Below are 20,918 nucleotides of genomic sequence, written 5' to 3' on the forward strand. Positions count from 1 at the left end.
GTGTGGTATGTGGGACAAATAAACCACAGTGTGTGCTTACACGTGTCTCTCAGTACAGCTGACGTGTTTTTAATGGTGTTTTGGACAGTAATAGAGCTGTATGCATACAGTAGCTAGAAAACACATGTTAGTGTTATAAATTCATTGTTGGTTTGAGTCTTTTCATGGGATTTGTTGACAGTAAAAAATATATAAAATATTGCCAGCTTAATCCTTTAATCAGATTAGCGGGTTGAAAGAAATTAAGTATTTATGTAGTGAGGTCTTGTAGAGAGGATATTTTGCCTTTCATTTGAATCCTGAAAATCATCTTAAAAGTATTTAATCACCTTTCTGTACTTTTCAGAGGCAATTTACCAATCCATATCTTTGAACTTGCAGCAGTAAATCATCTGTTTGTTGTATTTCCAGCTATTGGATGGAATTAAACACAAAACATGCATCAGGCATTCATTTCTTGTAACTACTCTATAACAGAGCAACATTTCTTATCTGCCTTCCAAAAGTAAAGCAGAACTCAGTGTGAAGAAAGAAAAAAAAAGAAAGATAAAAGGCCTCTGATGTGTCCTGATGCAGCTCAGCAGCAGGATCTGCCTCGGGGTGATTTTATGATGTTGCAATGTTACATGAATGAATCTCCTGCACCTCACTAAGATCAGTTTACTGCCTAAGACAGTCCAAAGAGAGATTCTGGCCACATGAGACATGATAGAAAAAGAAATGTAGTGCAGACTTTGAGTTAGCTTTGTGCTGTTATCCTCTCACATGAACTGAGAAATGCACACATTTATCTTTGGATGTGTTTACATTTACTACCTGTGCTGGTAAATGTGCATGCGTATATACTGTACCAAATTTATCATAGAAATGCTAGAAAATCTTACATTTCATGAGATACATTCACAGGAAGCATGCATAAAGTAATTGCATCTCCAAAGTTTAGCAGCTGCAGAGTGGCAAAAAAAATGTCAATCTGAACTTCTGTCAACAGACTCTCATTGTATAAAAGCCTTTTAAATGCAAAATGTAATGGAGAATGAAAAGCCTTGCACTTGCATGTATTCACAGCTAGCATGCTAAAGGAAAAAGCTGCTACCAGGCTTAGCAACAAATGCAAACAATGCTTAAAAATGTTTTAGCATGTGCACACTATATGAAGGTCCCACATCCATCTAAAATTAAAACAATGACCCAGAAGCTTAAAAATGTAGCTTAGAAATTTGAAATGCACCTTTGACACACAACAAGTTGCAGTAAAACTAGTCAGTCTTCTCCCTCTAGTTTCTGCGTGACACATTTGATGCGGATATTCTCTCGGAGATTGCGGAGGCGTGCGCTGCGACTTGTGATTTCCTCCACGTAGGTTTTGGGGAACCAGCCCCGTTCCCCGTCGGACAGTCTGATGCCTTCCACCCAGCCTGGTAATGTAAAACACTCTTTAGATATAATCAAACCAAATACACATAAACATCTACTCCTAGTTTAAAACTCGGACAGACAGTCGACACACCAACCAAAGTTTTTATGGACAAAAGAAATGTATTTCATAAGTTACGTTGATTTAAGAGGACCTTTTCTAGATTCTTACCATCACTTGTGATAATCTTAGCATGAAGAATATCTGCCTTTTCCAGTGTTAACTCGTCATGCTCTTGGGACTGATAGCTTTTGATGCACTGAACTTGCGGTATGTCTGAAAGGAAAAGACATGCAAATAAATACATGTAAGGATTAAAAGGTTTATGCTGATTCATGGAGAACCTTTAACTCTGTACTGACCATCATTCTCATTGGCTTGCTCGATGTCTTCCCGTGGATCAGATGGAAACATTGCTGTGATCCATCTCTGCTTCCCGCTCCTTGGTAGAAACAAAACCAGAACAATTAGAGTAACATCTGCTAAACCTGGGGGTTCGGGATTAATCTGGGGGTCATGAAATGAGGGATCCCAGGTAGACTTTATTTTAAGCCGCAAGCCAAAATGTTAAAGCTGATTTAAATTGACTTAAAGCTGATTTATTGTAGACAATGCCTTGACAGAGTGTTGTTACTCACTCAGTATGTGATTTGAGCAGAATCTGGTGTTTGAGCTGCTGGCCTTCACACAGTTGCAGGTGGAAGATAAAGCCAGAGATTCCCTGCAGCTTCTGACTGAGATCCTTAACTTTAAGCTCTCCTATCTTGGCATGGACGAACACCATGAACTTCCATGTGCTGCAAAAAAAAGATAAAGATTAAGAGTGGACATGTGTGTCTAAATATTTCACATTTAGCTGGTGAACCTTTAAAGGGGACCTATTATGCTTTCCTTGTTTTCAGTATTATATCACAATGTCGGATGCTAAACATATGTAGAAGTAACCCTATGAGTGAAAAGCACTGGCCTCAGACTGCTCTGAACACTCCTTTTCAAACTTTCTGCTCATGCTTAATTACTTGTAAATTCTTCACAATAAAATATCCAAGTAAAAGCTTTTAAAATGAATAAAGCAGGAAATGTTGGGTTTGCACCAACTGAAACTTAACACAGCTTTGATTTGGTTGAACTGAGTGACTGCAGAAAGGGTCAGTATAAGATAAATAAGGAGTTTTTTGAACTGTGTGTCATAAAAAGCTACTCTAGTGGAGTCCTAGAATAAAAATATAGAGCTGGAAATTAACATAATAGGTGCCCTTTAGAAATTCCCTTCAGAGATGTTTGAAGTCATATAAAAATTATCTGCTCTGACTTATAGTCTGATAAAGTCTGATCTGGTTTTTCCACAAAAAACTTATCAATTCCACACACTGTTACTTTAAAAATCGGTTTGAACTTTTTTCAAGTGTCTCCTCAAAGAACTGTTTAACATGATGGAAAACATGCTTATTCATGTTCTTATTGAAAGTTAGATGCAAAATGAATACAGTAAATAGTAAGCTTTACTAGTAAACCTACTAATTACACTTTGTTTTTTGTATGGATAGAACAAACAAGATGTGATGTATAAATTAGTTAGCTTTGGAGGTGTTGGCACCTTTAAACAGAGCCAGGCAAGCTGTTTCTGCCTGTTCCTAGTCTTCATGCTAAGCTAAGCTAAGCTAATGGTTGCTACAAAAGAAGCTCGCTTTGACTAAATTAAGGTTTTAAAAAATTACATTTAACAAGCATTGTATTTTAAAAGACTTATAATTTGAACTTATTTTTTTACAGAAAACATACTTTGTAAATTGTCTTTTTTTTTAGTCCATGGGTCATGAGTTAGTGAAAGATGTTGGTTCTTGGTCTCTTTGTATCTACTGCATGTCACTCACTCTTTCCTCCTGGACAGCAGGAGACAATCATTGAACAGGTGGAGGTACACAGGCTTGGTGGGTAACTTGAGTTTTGATCCCGAAATACTCATCATTTGAGTGTCCACTTCCAAGAGTTCACCATGTTTCACGAGCCAGCGTGATTGAGAGATCAGAGGAAAGATCTAGAGAGAAAGGAAATAACTTGCTGGATAAGAACCACAGAATAAAATATAAACACTGATGACGGAACGAAAGTATTAACAGCAGATTTCCTGGGCCGACATTTCTAAATACAATATAAACAATTCACATGGATATCAGTCACCTTTCCCTCAAAATTAATTTTCTTATTGAGGTGGATGAGTTCTTCCATCCTCTTCATTGACTGCACACTGGAGTTACATTCTTTGATGATCTAAGAAGACACATACCAACATGGTTATTACTGTAAAGCCTCGCCAGTGATAATACTGGTACTCATCCAACTGGCTATTAGGAATGATAATCACTACCTTTTTTAGCTCATTAAAAGCTTTTGTGGCAGTGTCCTCATCTCGAGATCCCGGTGTCGTCCTCTTTAAGATATTCTGAAAAATACAGAACTTTTTGAAGACATGCCAGAGCAAAAACAATACTCCTGTTGTACACTGTTGGGAGAGAACTTGCTACGGCAAATTGCTTGGCCGGTTCCAATAATACCCCATTTAAACTTCCTCGCAATTAGGTTTCAAGTGTGAACATGAGCTCTGCAGTGAATGATTAATTGTGTACCTCCACCAGCATTTTAAGACGAGTGATCCTCTGGAACGGGAGGATTAGAAAAGAGGTCAGAGGAAGTCTTTGGCAGATAGGGTCCTCCTCCAAACGGGCCAAGATGGCAGGGAAACGAGGGTTCTCGTGCCTGAGAGAATGAGACGTGGACATTTAGATAAACATTTTAATGTCTTTCAGTGAAACTAAGTGGAAATTCCAGCATGCTTTATACCCTGAGAAAAATGTTCAGCTTACTCAAGATGAGCCATCTGCAAGTTAAGTCATGCAGGTGTAAAATAACACCTGAACAGCCTTAGAGGAAATTATGGACATCCAGCACGAAACAATTGGATTAAAGCATTACAGCTATGAATGTGCACTGTATATATCTGTTCAGATCTCCAACAGCTAATGTGTTACAGACATACAGTGAAAATAGTTACTCACAGCAGACGCTGGTATGTCTGCTCTTGGTACGCCTGGTTGGTTACATAAGGTAAATAAACCCTTCGCAGAGCTGGGCAGTGATCCAGGACAATGTCACACACATCAAAACGCAAAATGTCTTCCTCCAGCCGGTGCTCCAGGTCCTGAAGAAACCTACAGGCAATGAGTGAGCAAAAAACACTCAGAGAAGGAGCCAGAGTGACTCAAGTGTGAAAACAAAGACTTGAGGGTAAAAGAAGAACATTAGCATCACTTCACCTCTCACTGACATCTTTGACTTCAGGCAGTTTGGAGAAAAGCCACTGCTTATCCTGAGCTCCGAGACACTCGGCGAGCTCTTGTGACAACATGAAGTGGTCCACCACGATTATCAAACTACGTATGTATGATGCCTCAGACGTCACCAGCTCAAACTTTGCCTGAATCAAGGAGGACACAGATTGTTAGCTCCAGACACTTACAATACATGAACTAACAGCTGAGGCAGTCCAGCAGAGAAAAGAATAAGACACAAAGACAACTAGAAGATCTGAAGTGTCTTATTCACCTCCTGTAATTTCCTTTCCTCATTGCTGAAGTTATCGAGCTGACCGCTGGTGCGAACATCAGGGATGTCCTGCCACAGTGCAAAAGCCGAGCCTCGTGAGGAACGAAAGGAGCTGGATGGAGACAGATTGGATGGAGAAGGGGTCCCGTCTGACCCCTCGTACCTGAGCCCCTCCTCCTCTGTGCCTGGCTCCTTCCCCTGCTGCCTCTGGATCTCTCTGTTGATGGCGACATCACTGTATTCTTGGTACAGTATCGCTGCAGGAAAAGGCATCCAGGTCTCAGTTTAAATACTGTAAGTGTAATAGGAGGAAAATAATGGAAAAAACTAAAATTTCAGGGAAACTTACAACTAGGCAAAAACCGTGATAAGCGATTTGAACTAGTCCCAGTTGAAAGTGAGCACAAGTCCTCGTCTACGGATTTCTTTCGCATTCTGTGAAGAAAATGTGGAAAGACATTACAACACATAATTTAATCGTCACTGTTTTTGCAATTAAGTATTTTCAGTCCCTGTTTACCCGAGTTTTGAGCTCCACCGATGCAAAGGCATCCCATTGTCACTGCTGGGCAGTGGAGGATCAGGGCCTACAGGACTGTGGGGGGCGCTCTCACAAGAACCTCCTGAGCTGCGGTGCCTGGAGTTGGATTTATCTAAAGAAAATGAAAAGCAAGTAGTGCAGAAATGAGGTCCAGGGAAAATACAAGTGATCAAAGACTCATGAAATTATTCTCAGTTTGAACCTTTCTGGATGTTTTGAGATGGCTTTATGACATCTTTCACTGTTAAAGGCCTCCTTGTACCTTCTTAAACAATCTACAAAACATGCTAAATACTTTCAGGCATTTCATAGCCTTTATTAGATACACAGTGGAGTATGATATGGAACTAAGTCTGCAGCAAGACTTGAATCAGGGACCTTGCAATTACGTGGGCAGCATCTTAGATCTCAAGGCCCCCACAGAGTACAACACTTTGCATATTTTCACAATCGATTAATATCTTAATTATTTTTCCAAATTACAGAGGAGATTAATCAGTAGCCCTTCTAAAACGTCAGACAGCCGTGAAAGAATGCTCATCACAATTTCAGAGAGCCTCAGGTAACGTCTAATTGCTAAAACAGACAAAAGCAGCAAATGTTTGGCACTTTTGATTGATCAATGACGGAAATCAATTCTAAAAAGTGTAGTTGATTAACTTGGTCAGTGGACTCATTGATGAAGTCATTATGGGCTCTTCCACTGTATTAGAATATGCAATTTTTGTCTACCTGTTCCACCACAGGCTGATGGCAGGTTTTTTTCCTACAACAGAGCAAATACATCAGGTTTGACATTAGGTGATGTTTCTGAGACAGATTCTAACAAGGTCTGACCTATACTCAAATAAAGGTAATTTTTTGCTGTTTATCCCTTAAATTTAACACATATCTATCTATCTATGGAAACACTGTCTTATCCAAAGGAATGGGAAGGTCTGTCCACCAAGCTCATTGCCTTAGAAGCTGCCTGTTATCATCCAGTGGGTTGTTTTGGACAATGTATTGATGAAAAGTTATAAAGATGTTGGTTCTGATGTGTACTCACTGTCAGGGTTGGGGCTGAGGCTGTGGGAGCTCTGTCGGTCCTTGGAGGAGACCCGAGCAGATAGCGACTTCCCAAGCTTCAAGGTGAAGGAGTTCTTCCTTTGGGTCAGCTGAAGTCTGGATATCAGTTCTGAAGCTGAGAATCGCCGCCGCTCATGTTCCCCTTGACGACCACGTGACAAAAAGCTGCCCCCTGTCGCGTTTGACGTCTCTACACTCCCGCTGTCCTCCTCTACCCCTGGTAATGAGTCCTCCACAACCCCTGGTAATGAGTCTTCCCCCACCCCAGGTAATGAGTCCTCTATTATTTGCAATGGTTCTACAGGTAGATGTAAAATATCATTGTTATTGAGGTTTGGGAGATCTGTAGCACCACCTGTGGATGAAGGACTTGTCATGGTCTCTAGTGAAGATAATCCACTGAGGTCCTCCTCTAAGAAAGATGCAAAAGGTCCAGGGAAGATGTAGTCTGCATCCAGGATTGGGCTGCTGAGAGATTCATCACTGGCGCTGTCTGGGGAATAAACCTGCATCTTACGCCCTGGAAACGAGAAAATGACTTTAATAGAAGAGAAGAAATGTTGTAAAGCTTAATTTGTAATGTGAACTTTTATCAAGAGTCAAAACAGCACAACACTCACGGATAGACTTTTCTTTCAGTGACCCCTGTGACGTTCTCCTCTGTGGCCTCCTGGAGTTGGGGCTCTGAAACTCAGAGCCTTCAGGTGAGGATGGGGAGCAGAGTAACTGAGAATCCCAGGAGTCTCTGTCTGTGTATAGCGAGGACAGAGGAAACGACAGAGGGAGGCTAAGAGCTGAGTGGAGAGGACGACATACTGTTGTGACAGTTTGTGGTTTTTCAGGCTGCTCCTGCAAAGAAGTCCTGATGCCATCTTGGCATTCAAGCACACCGTCATCTGTAGGTGTACAAGAGTTCAAATTCAACCTTGTTTCATGCTCATTGTCTGTCCTTTGGCAGCTGTTCTGCATATCATTCAGTTCGTTCAGTGTGTGGCTGTAACCGTTGATGGGTAGGGGATGTGTTGTGCATTGTGCGTCTGGAATAACAGTCGGCCTCGGACAGCCATGACCGTTTAGTTTAGGAGTCACTGGTGGTTGTAGCTCAATAAAAGCCAAAGTTTCCTGCTGGCACACAGCGACGTGCTTGTGGTGGCACGGGTGAAGGAGAGACCTGTCCTCCTGGGTCTCACTCAGAGCTGGGGACTCTCCCGAGCCAGGGATCCACATGCTGGGACTCTCTCCTCGACAGCGAAAAGCGTGAAGATGAGGTTGGAAATCAGGAAAAGGTGAGAATCCATAACCAGGGAGCATGACTGAACGAACACATGGGAGCTGCAGAGGGAAGAGGGAGAAAACAAAACTTATATGAAGTCACAGTTTCCACAGCTGCAACACCAACAGTCTAAAACTAAACAAAAAACTTACACATTGCTCAACACAGAGTGACAATGCTGATTGTGTTACCACAGAACATAATTTACTGCATAATCATCTTACACAGTGATTCCATTTTGCAAGCTGGAGAAGGAACAGGAATGTAACAGAAACAGCAACCATGAAGAAGTATCAATATATTTTGGTAAAGAAATGTCATGAACAAACAGCTGGTCACTGTAACTAAAACAAAAAAAGTAAAGTTTACAAGCCTTATTAAAATGGATTCTGTGATTTTATTTTGAAATTCAACATTTAAAGACAATATATCATTTTTAATTAGATAAATTTATTATCTTCTCATTATTGTGTTTGATGTATCATTTAGAAGCAAATTTAATAATTCACTTTTGCAACCTATAACCAAATGTTTTATAACCCATTTCCACAGTAAAAAAGATTATAATCTGTTGAGTGATGAAATCCAGGTGATCAGAGATATTTTGTAAGCATTTAAATGAACTAAACTCACATGCACTGACCCCACCAGAAAATCCATTAAACAGATACATGAAGATACTACATGAATATAAATGATATAGGTTCAATTTCTGGTCTGTGACTTCAGCAATAGGGATATGTATACTATAAGTGAGTAACACCACAAATATATGACCTGTTTAAAATGTTATCTGTGATCACTTGTAATATTGATAATATGGACAAAATGCTGAAAACATTTGTGGATTTCTACATAAATGTCTGAATCCAACAGAGAAGCAAAGGGGAGAAAACTTTCCTCAAGAAATGACTGTTATAATAAAAAAAAATACAACAATGAACCACTTATCCAGCAATCAATAAGGATGACTGAACACAACTCACTGTTACCAAGTTGGCTTAATGTTGCCATGGGATACCACAGACTCAATGAAGTGTTACACAGTATATTCACTTGTAATGAATGTTTCATAAAATATTCAGGCAGTCTGAGTGAAATGTTTAGTTTATGTCACTTGTTTGGGATTCATTCAAATTCATTTAGGATGTGTAGCGTGCACACACACACACACACACACACACACACACACACACACACACACACACACACACACACACACAGACAGTCCTGGAGTGTTAGTGACATGGACCCTGAAACTATTGACACATGCAGGATGTGTCCCAGTCAAACCGGTCTTCACACAAACACAACTGTGGACACACACACACACACACACACTTAAGTCTGGTGCAGTGTGTCTCCTGAGCCGTGTCTTCCTGCTCTAATTAAAGACCTCTCTTCACGCAGTATTCAGCCCCTGTACTTAACATCTCTAGACACACACACTCACACGCACACACACACACACACACACACACACACACACACAGAAACACATCACTCCAGACAGAATACCACAACAGACAGACAGACAGAGGAAGAGCGGCACATCCTCAGTACTCTCACCTTTCACCTGAGATCTGTACTCATCTATCACTCCGATTGTTGGTCTACTTTCCTGTCAGCCCGACTGAACATTTACAGTGAGTGTCTGTCAGAGAGTCCGCTCTGCTGACAGCTTGTTTAAACACACACTAGTGGATCTGGGTCTGCTTCCTGAACAGGTAATCCTCAACTTCTGACTTAAACACCAGGTAAAATGAATGGTGCTGATGGTACCTTCCAGCACGCACAGTCTCATGTGCATGGAGGGGTGCAGAGTAAACTAGTTTTATATATGTAGCACACAGTCACAGACCCACTTTATTTTATTAATTTATAGCGGCACCTTGTCGCCAAAAGAAAACGTCAAGCAATAAAAACATTACGTCATATAATCATGAAGCTTTGTGTTTTTGTGAAGCAGATAACTAGTAGCCTGGCCATTATAACCTACTTTGACAGCTTTCACAAATTTCCTGTGTGAATATAGTTGTGAACAGTATCTATTATCAGACGCTGTTGAACCAACATAGTCATCACACCACTGTTTTAAATATGCTCCACTTCATTTTTATTCAGAACAGTTAGTGACAGTTGGTGATGAAAGAAGTTGTAGTTACTCTTTGGTGCCTGTGGACAATTGTGCTGTTTTTTTGGGGCAAAAAGTAAAAAGTATTAACTATGGAGATCCCCTTCCAGTTGTGTGTTAAGACATCTATGTAAAATGCACTGCTTGAAACAAGAAATTGTGTCTGATGTGGTTTTTTAGCAGAATAAGTTCAATTACCTTATTAAAAATCCTTAAAAGGACAATTGAAAAATCCAGAATGCAGGTAACTGATATCACTTTTAGAAGTTGTATAGCCTAGTGGACCATGACTGGCTCCAAAATAGTAGCAATGTCATAAATCATGATCGTAAGGACAAGCCTCAAACTGACATTTAAAGTGAGCACAGAGAATCTTTCCTTCTCATGCAGCTGAGTGTGAAAAAAGTTTTCTAATGTCAAACTTGCACAAACATCATTCTGTACAGTAAAGCTCAAACATAACATTGAGGTGAAGTAACGGGAAAAAAACAAAAATGTTTTCACTTGGAAGAGACCTTGCCTATTTGTTCTCAAAGGTTATATGTCTTAGCCCTGAGGCTTTGTTTTAGTGAAAGTAGGTCGGGTAGCAATTACCTAGCAATGAGGTGTGTTAGCATAGCCACATTAGCTGACAACTTACAAAGTATTATTTGTTTTATTTTGTGTTTTCTTAACTGGGAGCAGCTCCTCCATTTCTTTGTGTGTTGCGTTGTGGGATAGTAGTATCTACCAAGTTTAGTGTGTGTGTGTTTTAGTGTGCAGGCCTGTGTTTTTAGCCACACTTTAGCTAGTCATTTTTCCATTGTAAACTGCTACAAACTCTCAAAACACATAGTATTAGTATACAGCGTAGTGTGTAATTTGGGGCACAGACAAGGTCATAGTCTGTGAGTGTTAATTGTTAACTTTCTTATCTCTTTTCGGCAGGTCCTTTGTCATAGATAATTCTGGGAAATGATACCCCTCAATCATGCATTTCTTATTTGTAATTTAGAGTTTAATGATTATACTCCCTATAAGTCTTAATTTGACACATATATTTTACATTATAGTTAGTAATATCAAATTAAATTGGACACCTGTAATTAACATGAGTATATGAGTGTCCCGTAAGAGGATAAAAGCATCAATTAATCCTTTTCTTGAAAGCATAACTTTGTTCATGATGGTGTTTGTTTGCCTGGAGAATCACAGACTGAAAATCATAGTTTACTCTCGTCTTTATGGAGCGCACATGTGCAGTATGCTGTGAATATGAGGCTGTTGAAAAGCCACACCTGTTCTTGTGGCAACCGTAGGCAGCCCACTCAATCCTATCTCTCGTCGCACACACACTCACACACACACACACACACGCACGTTTGCATGCATGTCTGCACGCAAACACAAGTGCACACACGCACATACACTAGTGCAGGCACAAATGGTTACCTGTTCCCTGCTGTAGACAAAGGCAGCCTTTATCTGTGTGCCTGGGCCAGGCTGCCCTGAGCACAGGACACCTGAGAGGGTGTGGGAACTGCTTATACTGATCCAGTCATATAGTGCAACCACTGAGCCATATAAACACGACCAGAACACGGTTGCATAATGAGTTTATTGGTGTCTGCCTGGTTATATTGTAATCCTGCTGTAAACTTTATTTGTTCCTCTCTGCAGTCAAATCTAAATTAGTTCCTAGTTTATAACGTATTGCCTAAAAAAAAAAAAAAAAACCTGTGCTTCAGTTTCCACAATCATCTCAACTTACAATACAACTTAATGCATGAATGTTCACTTAATCCTCCATCAACAGCCAAGTTGTCATAAATCAACACACAATAAATCAAGTCTGTGTAGAGAATTAGTTATCAGCTCATTTGATCAAGAAACCTCAAAGATCCCAAAAACTGACTATAAGCCACATCCCTCAAAACATGAAAGCATCCGATTACACGTACGGCACATTCCTCGCGCTGATACAATTATATCACGCTATTAAAATTTCAATTCCAAAGACGTGTAATTTCCTTTGTCATAGCAGGGGTGTTATTTGTGACTGTTATGGACTTTGCTGCCAGTGTTTCCCCTGTAATTTCACTAGGCTGCTCTAAGACGACGTGTCTGCATACAGTTAATGAATAGCACTCTGGCATGCGTCTAATGCCAGCAGCCATACGAGGAGCACTTTTAATCTTAAACATTTTCCATCTTGAAGGACTCAGAATAATCCTTTAATGGAGTGTATCACATAAATATGAGCATGAATCCACTTTGGATTCAGCTCCATGACAGAGCCAAATGTTGTGTAATCGCATAATTAAAGTTGGTTTGATGTTTGCCGGGGGGAGAGGGTGAGGGTGTTAAAACAAATGGGTTTACAGTTGGAATTGTTTGTGGTTCATAAAGGTGAAGGCATACATTTATATCCTGTTTACTTTTTTAATTTCGGGGAATGTGTTGGTATCATTGATTTAATGTTTTGTGGAGGAAAATCACCACTCTGTGCTTGGCTGATAAGAGTTGATAAGAGTTGGCAATCACTACCTTGCATGTGGATGTGGGTTTTACTGTCAATAAATAACGGAAAAAATTATTTTGCTGAAATTCTTTAGCATGGAAACAGCAGTCTACTTTGTTTTGCTTGGTGTGGTTCTGCCAGGCTGATAAGGTATGTGCTTGGATGTAACATCCCAGTGCTTGGCTTGCACATCATCATACCGTCAACATGAACTCCCTCTCTGACCAGCTGACTGACACTAATCCAAGCACACTTTTCAGGTCATTGGGTCAGTGGTGGTTTTCAATGGTTAACCAACCTTAATCTGAAAACGTGCATTTCCACTGCAGCCTCACAACATGAGTTAACTGCACTCATCTGGACATCTACCATGACCAACCTGTACCTGTAATACCTGGAGTAAAGGCTCATATTGATGGATTATTTAAAAGTTGCTTGCAGTTTTGAGGAGCGGGTGAAGAAATTCAGGATACATAACACTGATGTGGTCTTTTATTTCTTTAAACAAAAAGGAAACCTCCTTTGGAAAATAGCATCCGTCCCTTCCCCCCCATGCAAAGTGCGTAAGTCTGGTGTGTTTGGTGAGACAGACTGGAGTGTCCTGACAGTGTGGTGTGAGCAGCTCATGTGTGTGTGTGAGATCACAGTTTAACTTGGTCACATTGGACCACTAATTGCCAAGCAGTAGACTAAAGAGGCCAGCATTGTCTGCCGAGACAAGACACGACATCATTCAGCGTCACTTCTGGGAAAACTCTGGGCTCTCCCTGTTTTGTGAAACCAGATTTTGTAACATTTTTCTATCAGCTCTGTGAAAGTGAAGACTGAGTTAATGTAGTTATTGTGTGTTGCTGCAGGTTCAAACCACAGTACCTAGAAATGCAAACCTCAAATTTTCCACAAACATTATGCAAGCTTGTGTTCTGATTTTCCATCCAGCTATTTTGATGCAAATTAGATGAGTTGAAACAATTAAAGGTAACTGGGGACATGTTGATAAAATTATACAATAAGCTCTTATGCTTGTTTTTGTTGTCAATAAATGATAAACTAAGTGATGTTAGATGTTATGATGGTAAAATCTCTATCTCATGTATCGTCCCTTATAGTTAGCTGATTGTTAGTTGAACCGTATGATAATAAAGTTTCACATTAGCAAGTCCGTCTGAAAACTTTCCCCTAGGTACTGTTGTGCTTACAGTGTCAATTCTTCAAATGCTTTACATTTCTTCTTATAGATGTGTGATTGGATAGACTAGAGGGATTAACCTAGCTGCTGGCAACGCACATGACTTTCAATGTACACTCTGAATACCTGAATGCAAAGCCAGGCTGTTATCTTCTTGGTATTTTAATGGCCTTGATCTCAATCACCCAATCGAAAGAAACTCTTCAGTAAAATTTGAATTCCAAGCGCAAAAGATGTCAAGGTGACACGTTAATCTGCGTTTTTGTTTGTAAAATCAGACGCCTCAATGGTGCGATCATGGCTGAGTGAATTCAGGTCAAGCAGTTTCTTGGTATTCGTTCCTCACTGAGACAGGTGAGCACCCCAGAGGCTACGGAGGAGGCGGGCTGGGTTGGGGGGTTACCCGAATGTTTACACATGGTGTGGGTCCTCCTAATCCTTTACTATAGCCTGAGGCAACATACCCACGACCTTCCAAGACATTATAAAGATGCATGCTGACAACCCGGCTTACAATCACAAAAAGCAAAGACATACACACACACAGGGCACATCTGGATGTGAATGTGTGTGTATGTGAGACGCTATCTGCCTTTGATTGAAAGCGACAAGACGTAGAGAGGCCTTTCCTGACCTTGTCCCACCCACGGGGGGTGGGGTGGGGGATTCCCACTAACAGAAATGGACAAATAGCAATCTCTCATTTAATAGCCTGAAAAAATGGCGACCATCTCACGTGTAAACGCCAAGGCTTTTGGACCTTTAACCTCCCCTTCCCCCCTGTGCACCCCAGCTTTACTCTTTCACCATAACAACTGCAGCTGAATGAAGCTGACATAGAGACACATAGCCAGACACAAAGGAGCTATTGACAAACTTATGGAAATAACCTGATCTAATTATGGTGCTTTGTCATAAGTCACAAAAGCTACCAAGTCGATGGAGGGCCAAGGATCCAACACGCGGTAAATCCAGAAAAGCTCATAATCAGTACCTTCTGACAGATGATGGTTATCTGTATGCAATGAGATCGTAAGAAAAGGAGTGCTGATTTAGGATGTTTTGGCAGGTTACATTGACATATGAAGAGTTAAATCCAACACATTAGGAAACCTTTTCAGAAAATTTAGCACTGTCATCTTGTGTTCCTTTACTCAGTATCTTTAAAAGACACACCTGACTCCACCATCCATCTAATTTTACTACTAACTCAGCACAAGTTCATTTAATGTTTGCATGCAGCCCAAATCTTTTTTTTTCCAGGAATAGATACCAGATGCTTTCATGGCTGCAACTAATTTCCATAATTGATTCCTCTGACATTTCCCAGGGCACTGAGTGATGTCATCAAATTTTATTCCAACCAGCAGTTAGATATTTAATTTACATAATGATATATACCTAATATAAAGCAGAACATCTTCAAATTTAAGCTGGAATGAGCAAATGTTTTAGAAATTTTGCTTGATAAACAACTTTTAAGCATTTAAAGGGAATGGGCTGTTGGTTTTCTACATTTCAATCAATCCCATACAAACACAGAAACCAACAATTAATTCATCCTACTAGCAAGTATCTTCTGGTTACCAAAAATCTATATTATACCACTGTGCCACAGAGCTCCATTGTTGTCCAAAAAACAATTAAAACCACCATCAGTAATAATTGTTGCACAGGGAGTTCCTTCATTATCACGAACATGGCCGATGTTATACTGAATCAATACATTCACCATTCTGCTGCTGTAAATACACAATAGAGCACCAAGAGTATTAATCATCAGCTGAAGATAGTCCATAACAAATGCACTATTTCCTCCTGTTTTTGTTAAGAACTACAGTGCCCAGCTGTTTCAGGAAATACTTTTGCCTTTTTATGTTTGTGACCTATTTTTAAAGATGTATGTCTTCAGCAGGACCAGAGGGCTTTGGGGCTGAGTGCTACAGAGGTTGGGAAGTCATTAAGTATTAACACCATCCTCATCATTTGACAAAGTTACACTTAACTGCTAACAATTGTCTGTTCATCCACTGATCATACCAGTAGCCCATGAAAAGAGCTGTTCATATGTGTGCTGTTCTGCCTGCTTTCAGCTTGTTTTTATGTTTTGGCCTAAATTCATCAGAAAAGAGGATGCTGGGTTTTCTGGACTCAAACTGTCAATCAGAGCACTTTGATTCCAATCTGATCCTTTGCCACTGAGCTCTCAAAAGCCTGACCTACTTCACAACAAATTGCTGATGCATCTCTTGCATCCATCTGCTTGTGTGCTCACTTGTACACTCTGCCTCTATGTTTTTGACTTCTCTGCTCTACTTTTCCCCAGCTGAGCACCAGCAGTTTCTCCTCACAACATCCCCCCCCTCCCATCACCACCCTCCTCGCTTTTATTATCTGGACAGGTATGGACAAGCCATCCGTTGGGCTGCTTGTTGTTTTGAAATGTGATCGTGTTAAAGTGGAACACACCCAACGGAGCTGACCATCCAGAAATGATTCTACTTTTAGCCCAGAGCTGAAGCTATAAAGTATTCAAAAACCAAAAGTCTGAATTCCAGCAGCATCATCAGGATTAAAGCGATGAATTGAAAGAGAGCCAAACGCCCTAAAGAGCTGCTGCTGCTGAACGTGAGAGCAACACCTGGTTTAAGATTTAGATTTTTTTTTTCCCTTAAGCGCAAAGAGGCTCAAAAACCCAATATTTTTTAGTGAAGAAACATATTATACCGCATGAGTACAAATGTGAAACACACACCGCGTCGTATTGGCCGAGCCGCAGTGTGAAACAACCTGAGGGCTACAGTGTTAGACAGGTGTGCAGGGCTCGGCACACATCGCCTCTAGGCTGAAGTTTTTTCTCATCTGCTTTAACCTTCACGTATCAGCCACATATTCTCTGACATTAACTAATAAATGACAGATCCTGTGCGCTGCTGCCTAAAAAAAGAAAGAATGATTTGTGCCTTCGAAGTGGGGGTAGAAGCTCTCCCACTTCCAAATCAAAGCCAAACACATTACTGTATCATTATTAACTGAGTGCACAACTCAGTAGGTGGTCCCTTTTATAGTCAAGTTCATGTCCAACTTTGGAGGTGCCCAACCCCCCCCCCCCCCCCCCCCAGACGAGACCCTCTGACACACAAGAGACACTTTTCCACATTCCCTGGATGACTCGGCACGCTCATTCCTCTGAAATTGACCGTTAAGCCAAGGCAGGAGACAAACAAAGAAACTCAACTGTACACGTGCAGGAGCGAGGGCTGCTATTATGGGCTATTAAAGCCGCTGCTATTTAGGCTATGAGCCAAAAAGCTAGGAAAAGTGACCCTGTCTGCTCAAAAATGTCAGTGTCAGTGATGTTTAAAGAGCAGGGCGCTTACAGTCAGTGATACCTAATGGTTGTAGCCTGGCTGTAAGAAAAGAGGTCAGTGCGTAAGACAGGACAGAGACAGTCACATTCAGGTGAGCAGCTTAGCATGTGGGCACGTGCATGTACACACCATAGGCAGCACAGGTCGCATGTGCATGCACACAGTGAGCTGGGGAGGGGAGGTGAGGGACGACGTGTCAGGTGTGGGAAGGGTGAGGTGTGGCATCCTGGATCGTTTCCCCACAGCACCCACACACACAAGCACAGTCTGACTGGCAGGTGATGGGGCAGGTGCTCTCCAGACATACGGGGGGAGGGAGGAAGTGGGAAAAGAAGGAGGGGCCCTGTGGTGAGTTATAAATCTGTGTGTGATATGAGCAGGCATGCAGAGTGAAATCAAATCTACCGCATTTACATGCTCAACAATTAGAAATTCAATCCCAGCTGCATGGATTCAGGAATACTAGATTTGTTGTTCTCTCCAATTACATACAAATAACAATAATAATAATAATGATATGATATGTTTATGAGATGCCCGCCATGATACAGGAGATCTATAGCCTGTAAAACAGGTCAAGGTCTTGATTTATGCCTTCTGCCGGTACATGTCTATCCAATGTGCAGGTGGTGCGTTCAAGTCAGACATACCATAGTAAATCAGATAATCCAGAAAACACCCACAGCTATCTATTTGTGTTATAGACAAAATATGACTACCTATACATGCAGCCACGCAGCAGCAGCTGTGAGGTCACATGACACTTAGTCATCAAGGAAGCAGACAGAAAGCCAGCCATCACCTCAGATCACCTTGTTGGTGAAGGAGTTTGAAAGACGTTGACAAAAAAAAGTCCCAGTCGTCACAATGAAAGGAAGGGATCAGCTTCCCTTGTATTAAAAAAATGACAGGCTGGCTGCTGAATGTCACAAATGTCTTATTGTTTATGCCTAATGAAGTGGTGCCAACAAATCTGGCTCCACATGAGTGAACAATTAAGCTATGTGGCAGGGGAGAGAGAAAACCCAGATCACTTTGCACTGAGTCTGGGAAATACACATGTGAATCTGAATGTATGAACCAATACAAACATTCACACACATTGGGGCACTCAATGTCTGTCAATGGTTGTATTCTCGCCTGGAGCTATTGGGGAGGTGGGGGGGGTGTGTGTGGGGGGGTGTTTGAGCCTTATGCCAAAATGTCAAGCAGACGAGAGCAGAGAGAGTGTGTGTGAGCTGCGGCGCCAAGTTTCAGCCATGTACAGTTTTTAACAACCCCTCATCCGACATACTCCAGACATGCACTTACCTGCCCCACTCTGCAACAACTCATTGCTGCACTGTAACCATCACATTCAAGGCTCACCTCACTCTGCTCTGCACTGGGAGCCGCAGGAAACATTACTGATGCAAACAGCGACTTCTTCCAAGAGAATATATTAATAGAGAAGCTGATAAAGCCTCCGGCGGAATCTATTTTAGCTGGATACTTGGTTATCTGCAGCTTTAGTGTTGCAGGAAAGTGAAAGCAATGGTAAAACTGTCAAATTTAAGACTGAAATAATGCTTTTTATTTCCAATCATACAACTGCAATGCACGTGCATTATATTCTGAGCTTTATCTAAAGAGCTGGTTTTGTTAGTAGACAAAACAACATCCACAACATCCACGACGAACAATGAATGTTGTGTTTGCCACCTGATAACCCATCTCAGAGTCGTGTTGTCTCTTGAAACCCACATACAAACAGTATCTAGCTTTGCTTACAGTGCATATATGCTGTCAGATAACAGCAATGCACCTGACAAGCTGCACAGCACCACTTTCTCCAAGTGCACAGCACAAAGTAGAGCGTGCAAATCACACAGCTCAACTTTCACTCGCAGCACCAAAATTCTCCCACTTGAAGCAAAAAAACAAAACAAAACAATGGTATTGACATGAAGATGAAATGTTTGAGTGTAGATTTATCTGCTTCGCTCATTTTTCTGTGTGAGTTGCCATTGTTGGTTTTCAGTACTGTACCTCATTGGCGTTTAGCAGCCTAGTGTGTGTGCTGGATGGTGGCCAGCAGCAGTGTGTGAATCCAGGCCATCCCAGGGTCAGGGTGAGCCACTCTGCTATCCATTGCTGCCTTGTGTTCCTCCCGGCTTCTCTCCTCCCTTCTCCTCTTCTTCAGCTTTTTTTTTTTTTTTTTAAACGCAGGGTAGACTTTTCAAATGTTGTGCTCCAGCTTCTTTTGCCTGTTTCTTTTGCTTCTTTTTCCTTGTTCGCTTCCACAAAAAAACAAAAACAGGTTGAACAAACAGCCACCACTTGCTGCTCTCAGAGCTACTTACAATGCAGATCCCTTCTCTAAGCTCCTCTGCTCTCCCTTCCCTCTCGCTCCTTTCCCCTCCCTCTCCCTCCCTCTCTCTCTCTCTCCCTCTCTCTCTCTCTGCTACTGTTGGGAAGTGCTCTCTCATTTTCTCTTATTCTCCACCCCCTCTCTCGCTCTTCCACTAACTAATAGTTATTTAGTGTCTCATTTCAGCACCTGCTTTAAGACAGAGAGAGGAGGGAACAGAAACTTGGGAGAGAAAAATTTTGGAGTGTGCAGGAGTAAAAAATGTGCATGTGTGTGTCCATGTGATGGTGATGGGGTCTACTTTATCAGCAGAAATGTATGTATTGTGTGTCATCATGTATTGTTTGTTATTTGAATGTGTGAGGTGTACATTTACAGACACACATTCGAGATCTGTGCAAACAAAAGTGTACATTTGCATGGATGTCTTTGTGTATGCATGCATCACTGTGTATGCTGGTTGTTGTGTTTGTGAGTGCCTGCATGTAGATTACACTGAATGTCAGACTGAGAGCTGGTGACAGAGAAGCTGGTAAGGCATGCTTGAACTCTCATCTCTTTCAGTTCTCCCCGTTTGCTGCTGTATCAACTATGTTCACTAATCAAACATGAAAAGAATGGGGGCAGGGGGGATAGGTTACCTCGGGACAGCAGTTTACTCAGCAGTGGCGGAAGTCTAATTGTCCCCCTTTTTTTCAGAGGAAAACAGGTCGCTACATATGGAAGCCTACATGGGACTATATTAAAATGATGATGTAAGCCTGAATATAAAAATGTAATTCCACAAATAATAAAATGTTGTTTTAATTTTCAAATTGTGAGAACATTTTAAATTTTAATTGTGATTTAAATAATGCTTGCACAAATGGAAAATTAGGCTATTGTTTTTTTGCATTTTAATTTTCAAATATGATTAAACATATGAGTATTGTGTAGTGTAGAGCTGGTTGTCTTTGAGTGTTAAATGTCAAATGTTTTCATTTTCAAATCGCTAGTAAATTACTTTTTTAATTTTAATTGTGACTTAAAGGTGTGGCGTGTAGATTTTAGTGGCAGTGGACATGGAATCCATAAATATGTCTTCACCTTAGAATGAGCCTTTTATATCTACATAAGGAGTGGGTCCTCTTCAATGGAGTCAGCCATGTTGCACCACCATGTTTCTACAGTAGCCCAGAACAGAAAAACAAAATACTTTTATGTTTTTCACAAATGTGGAGCCAAGATACACAGGGAGGAGCAGGGAGTGCTGATAGATGCCACTTAAACACTGCTCATTAAATATTGTTTGCATAAATGGAAAATCAGGTTACGTTGTTTATGCTGCATTTTAATTTTCAAATTGAAATGAATGTTTGAATATTGCCCACTGTTTAGCAGGGTATGACTGTGAAGATTAAACATCAAAGAGCTTTTCCATTTTCATTTTAATATGAAGGACGCCTATATGAGTATGTGAAAATGCAAATTGG

At 41.0% G+C, this 20,918-nt stretch overlaps 1 protein-coding gene across 1 annotated transcript; it reads right to left on the bottom strand.

Annotated features, from left to right (window-relative positions):
- Positions 1 to 1,198: 1,198 nt before the first annotated feature.
- Positions 1,199 to 19,243, bottom strand: arhgef19 (Rho guanine nucleotide exchange factor (GEF) 19). Its single transcript, XM_053317690.1, has 16 exons — positions 19,125 to 19,243; positions 7,250 to 7,961; positions 6,610 to 7,149; positions 5,541 to 5,673; positions 5,370 to 5,455; positions 5,021 to 5,277; positions 4,732 to 4,892; positions 4,474 to 4,626; positions 4,045 to 4,174; positions 3,786 to 3,860; positions 3,599 to 3,688; positions 3,292 to 3,455; positions 2,056 to 2,214; positions 1,780 to 1,859; positions 1,589 to 1,693; positions 1,199 to 1,418 (listed from the first exon to the last, which is right to left on the bottom strand). Exons 2-16 carry the CDS (start codon positions 7,938 to 7,940, stop codon positions 1,264 to 1,266), a joined length of 2,979 nt encoding a protein of 992 aa, XP_053173665.1. The 5' UTR covers positions 7,941 to 7,961; positions 19,125 to 19,243; the 3' UTR covers positions 1,199 to 1,263.
- Between the last annotated feature and the right edge of the window lie 1,675 nt (positions 19,244 to 20,918).

Source organism: Scomber japonicus, chromosome 4 (genome assembly GCF_027409825.1).
Source record: "Scomber japonicus isolate fScoJap1 chromosome 4, fScoJap1.pri, whole genome shotgun sequence".
NCBI lineage: Eukaryota > Metazoa > Chordata > Actinopteri > Scombriformes > Scombridae > Scomber > Scomber japonicus.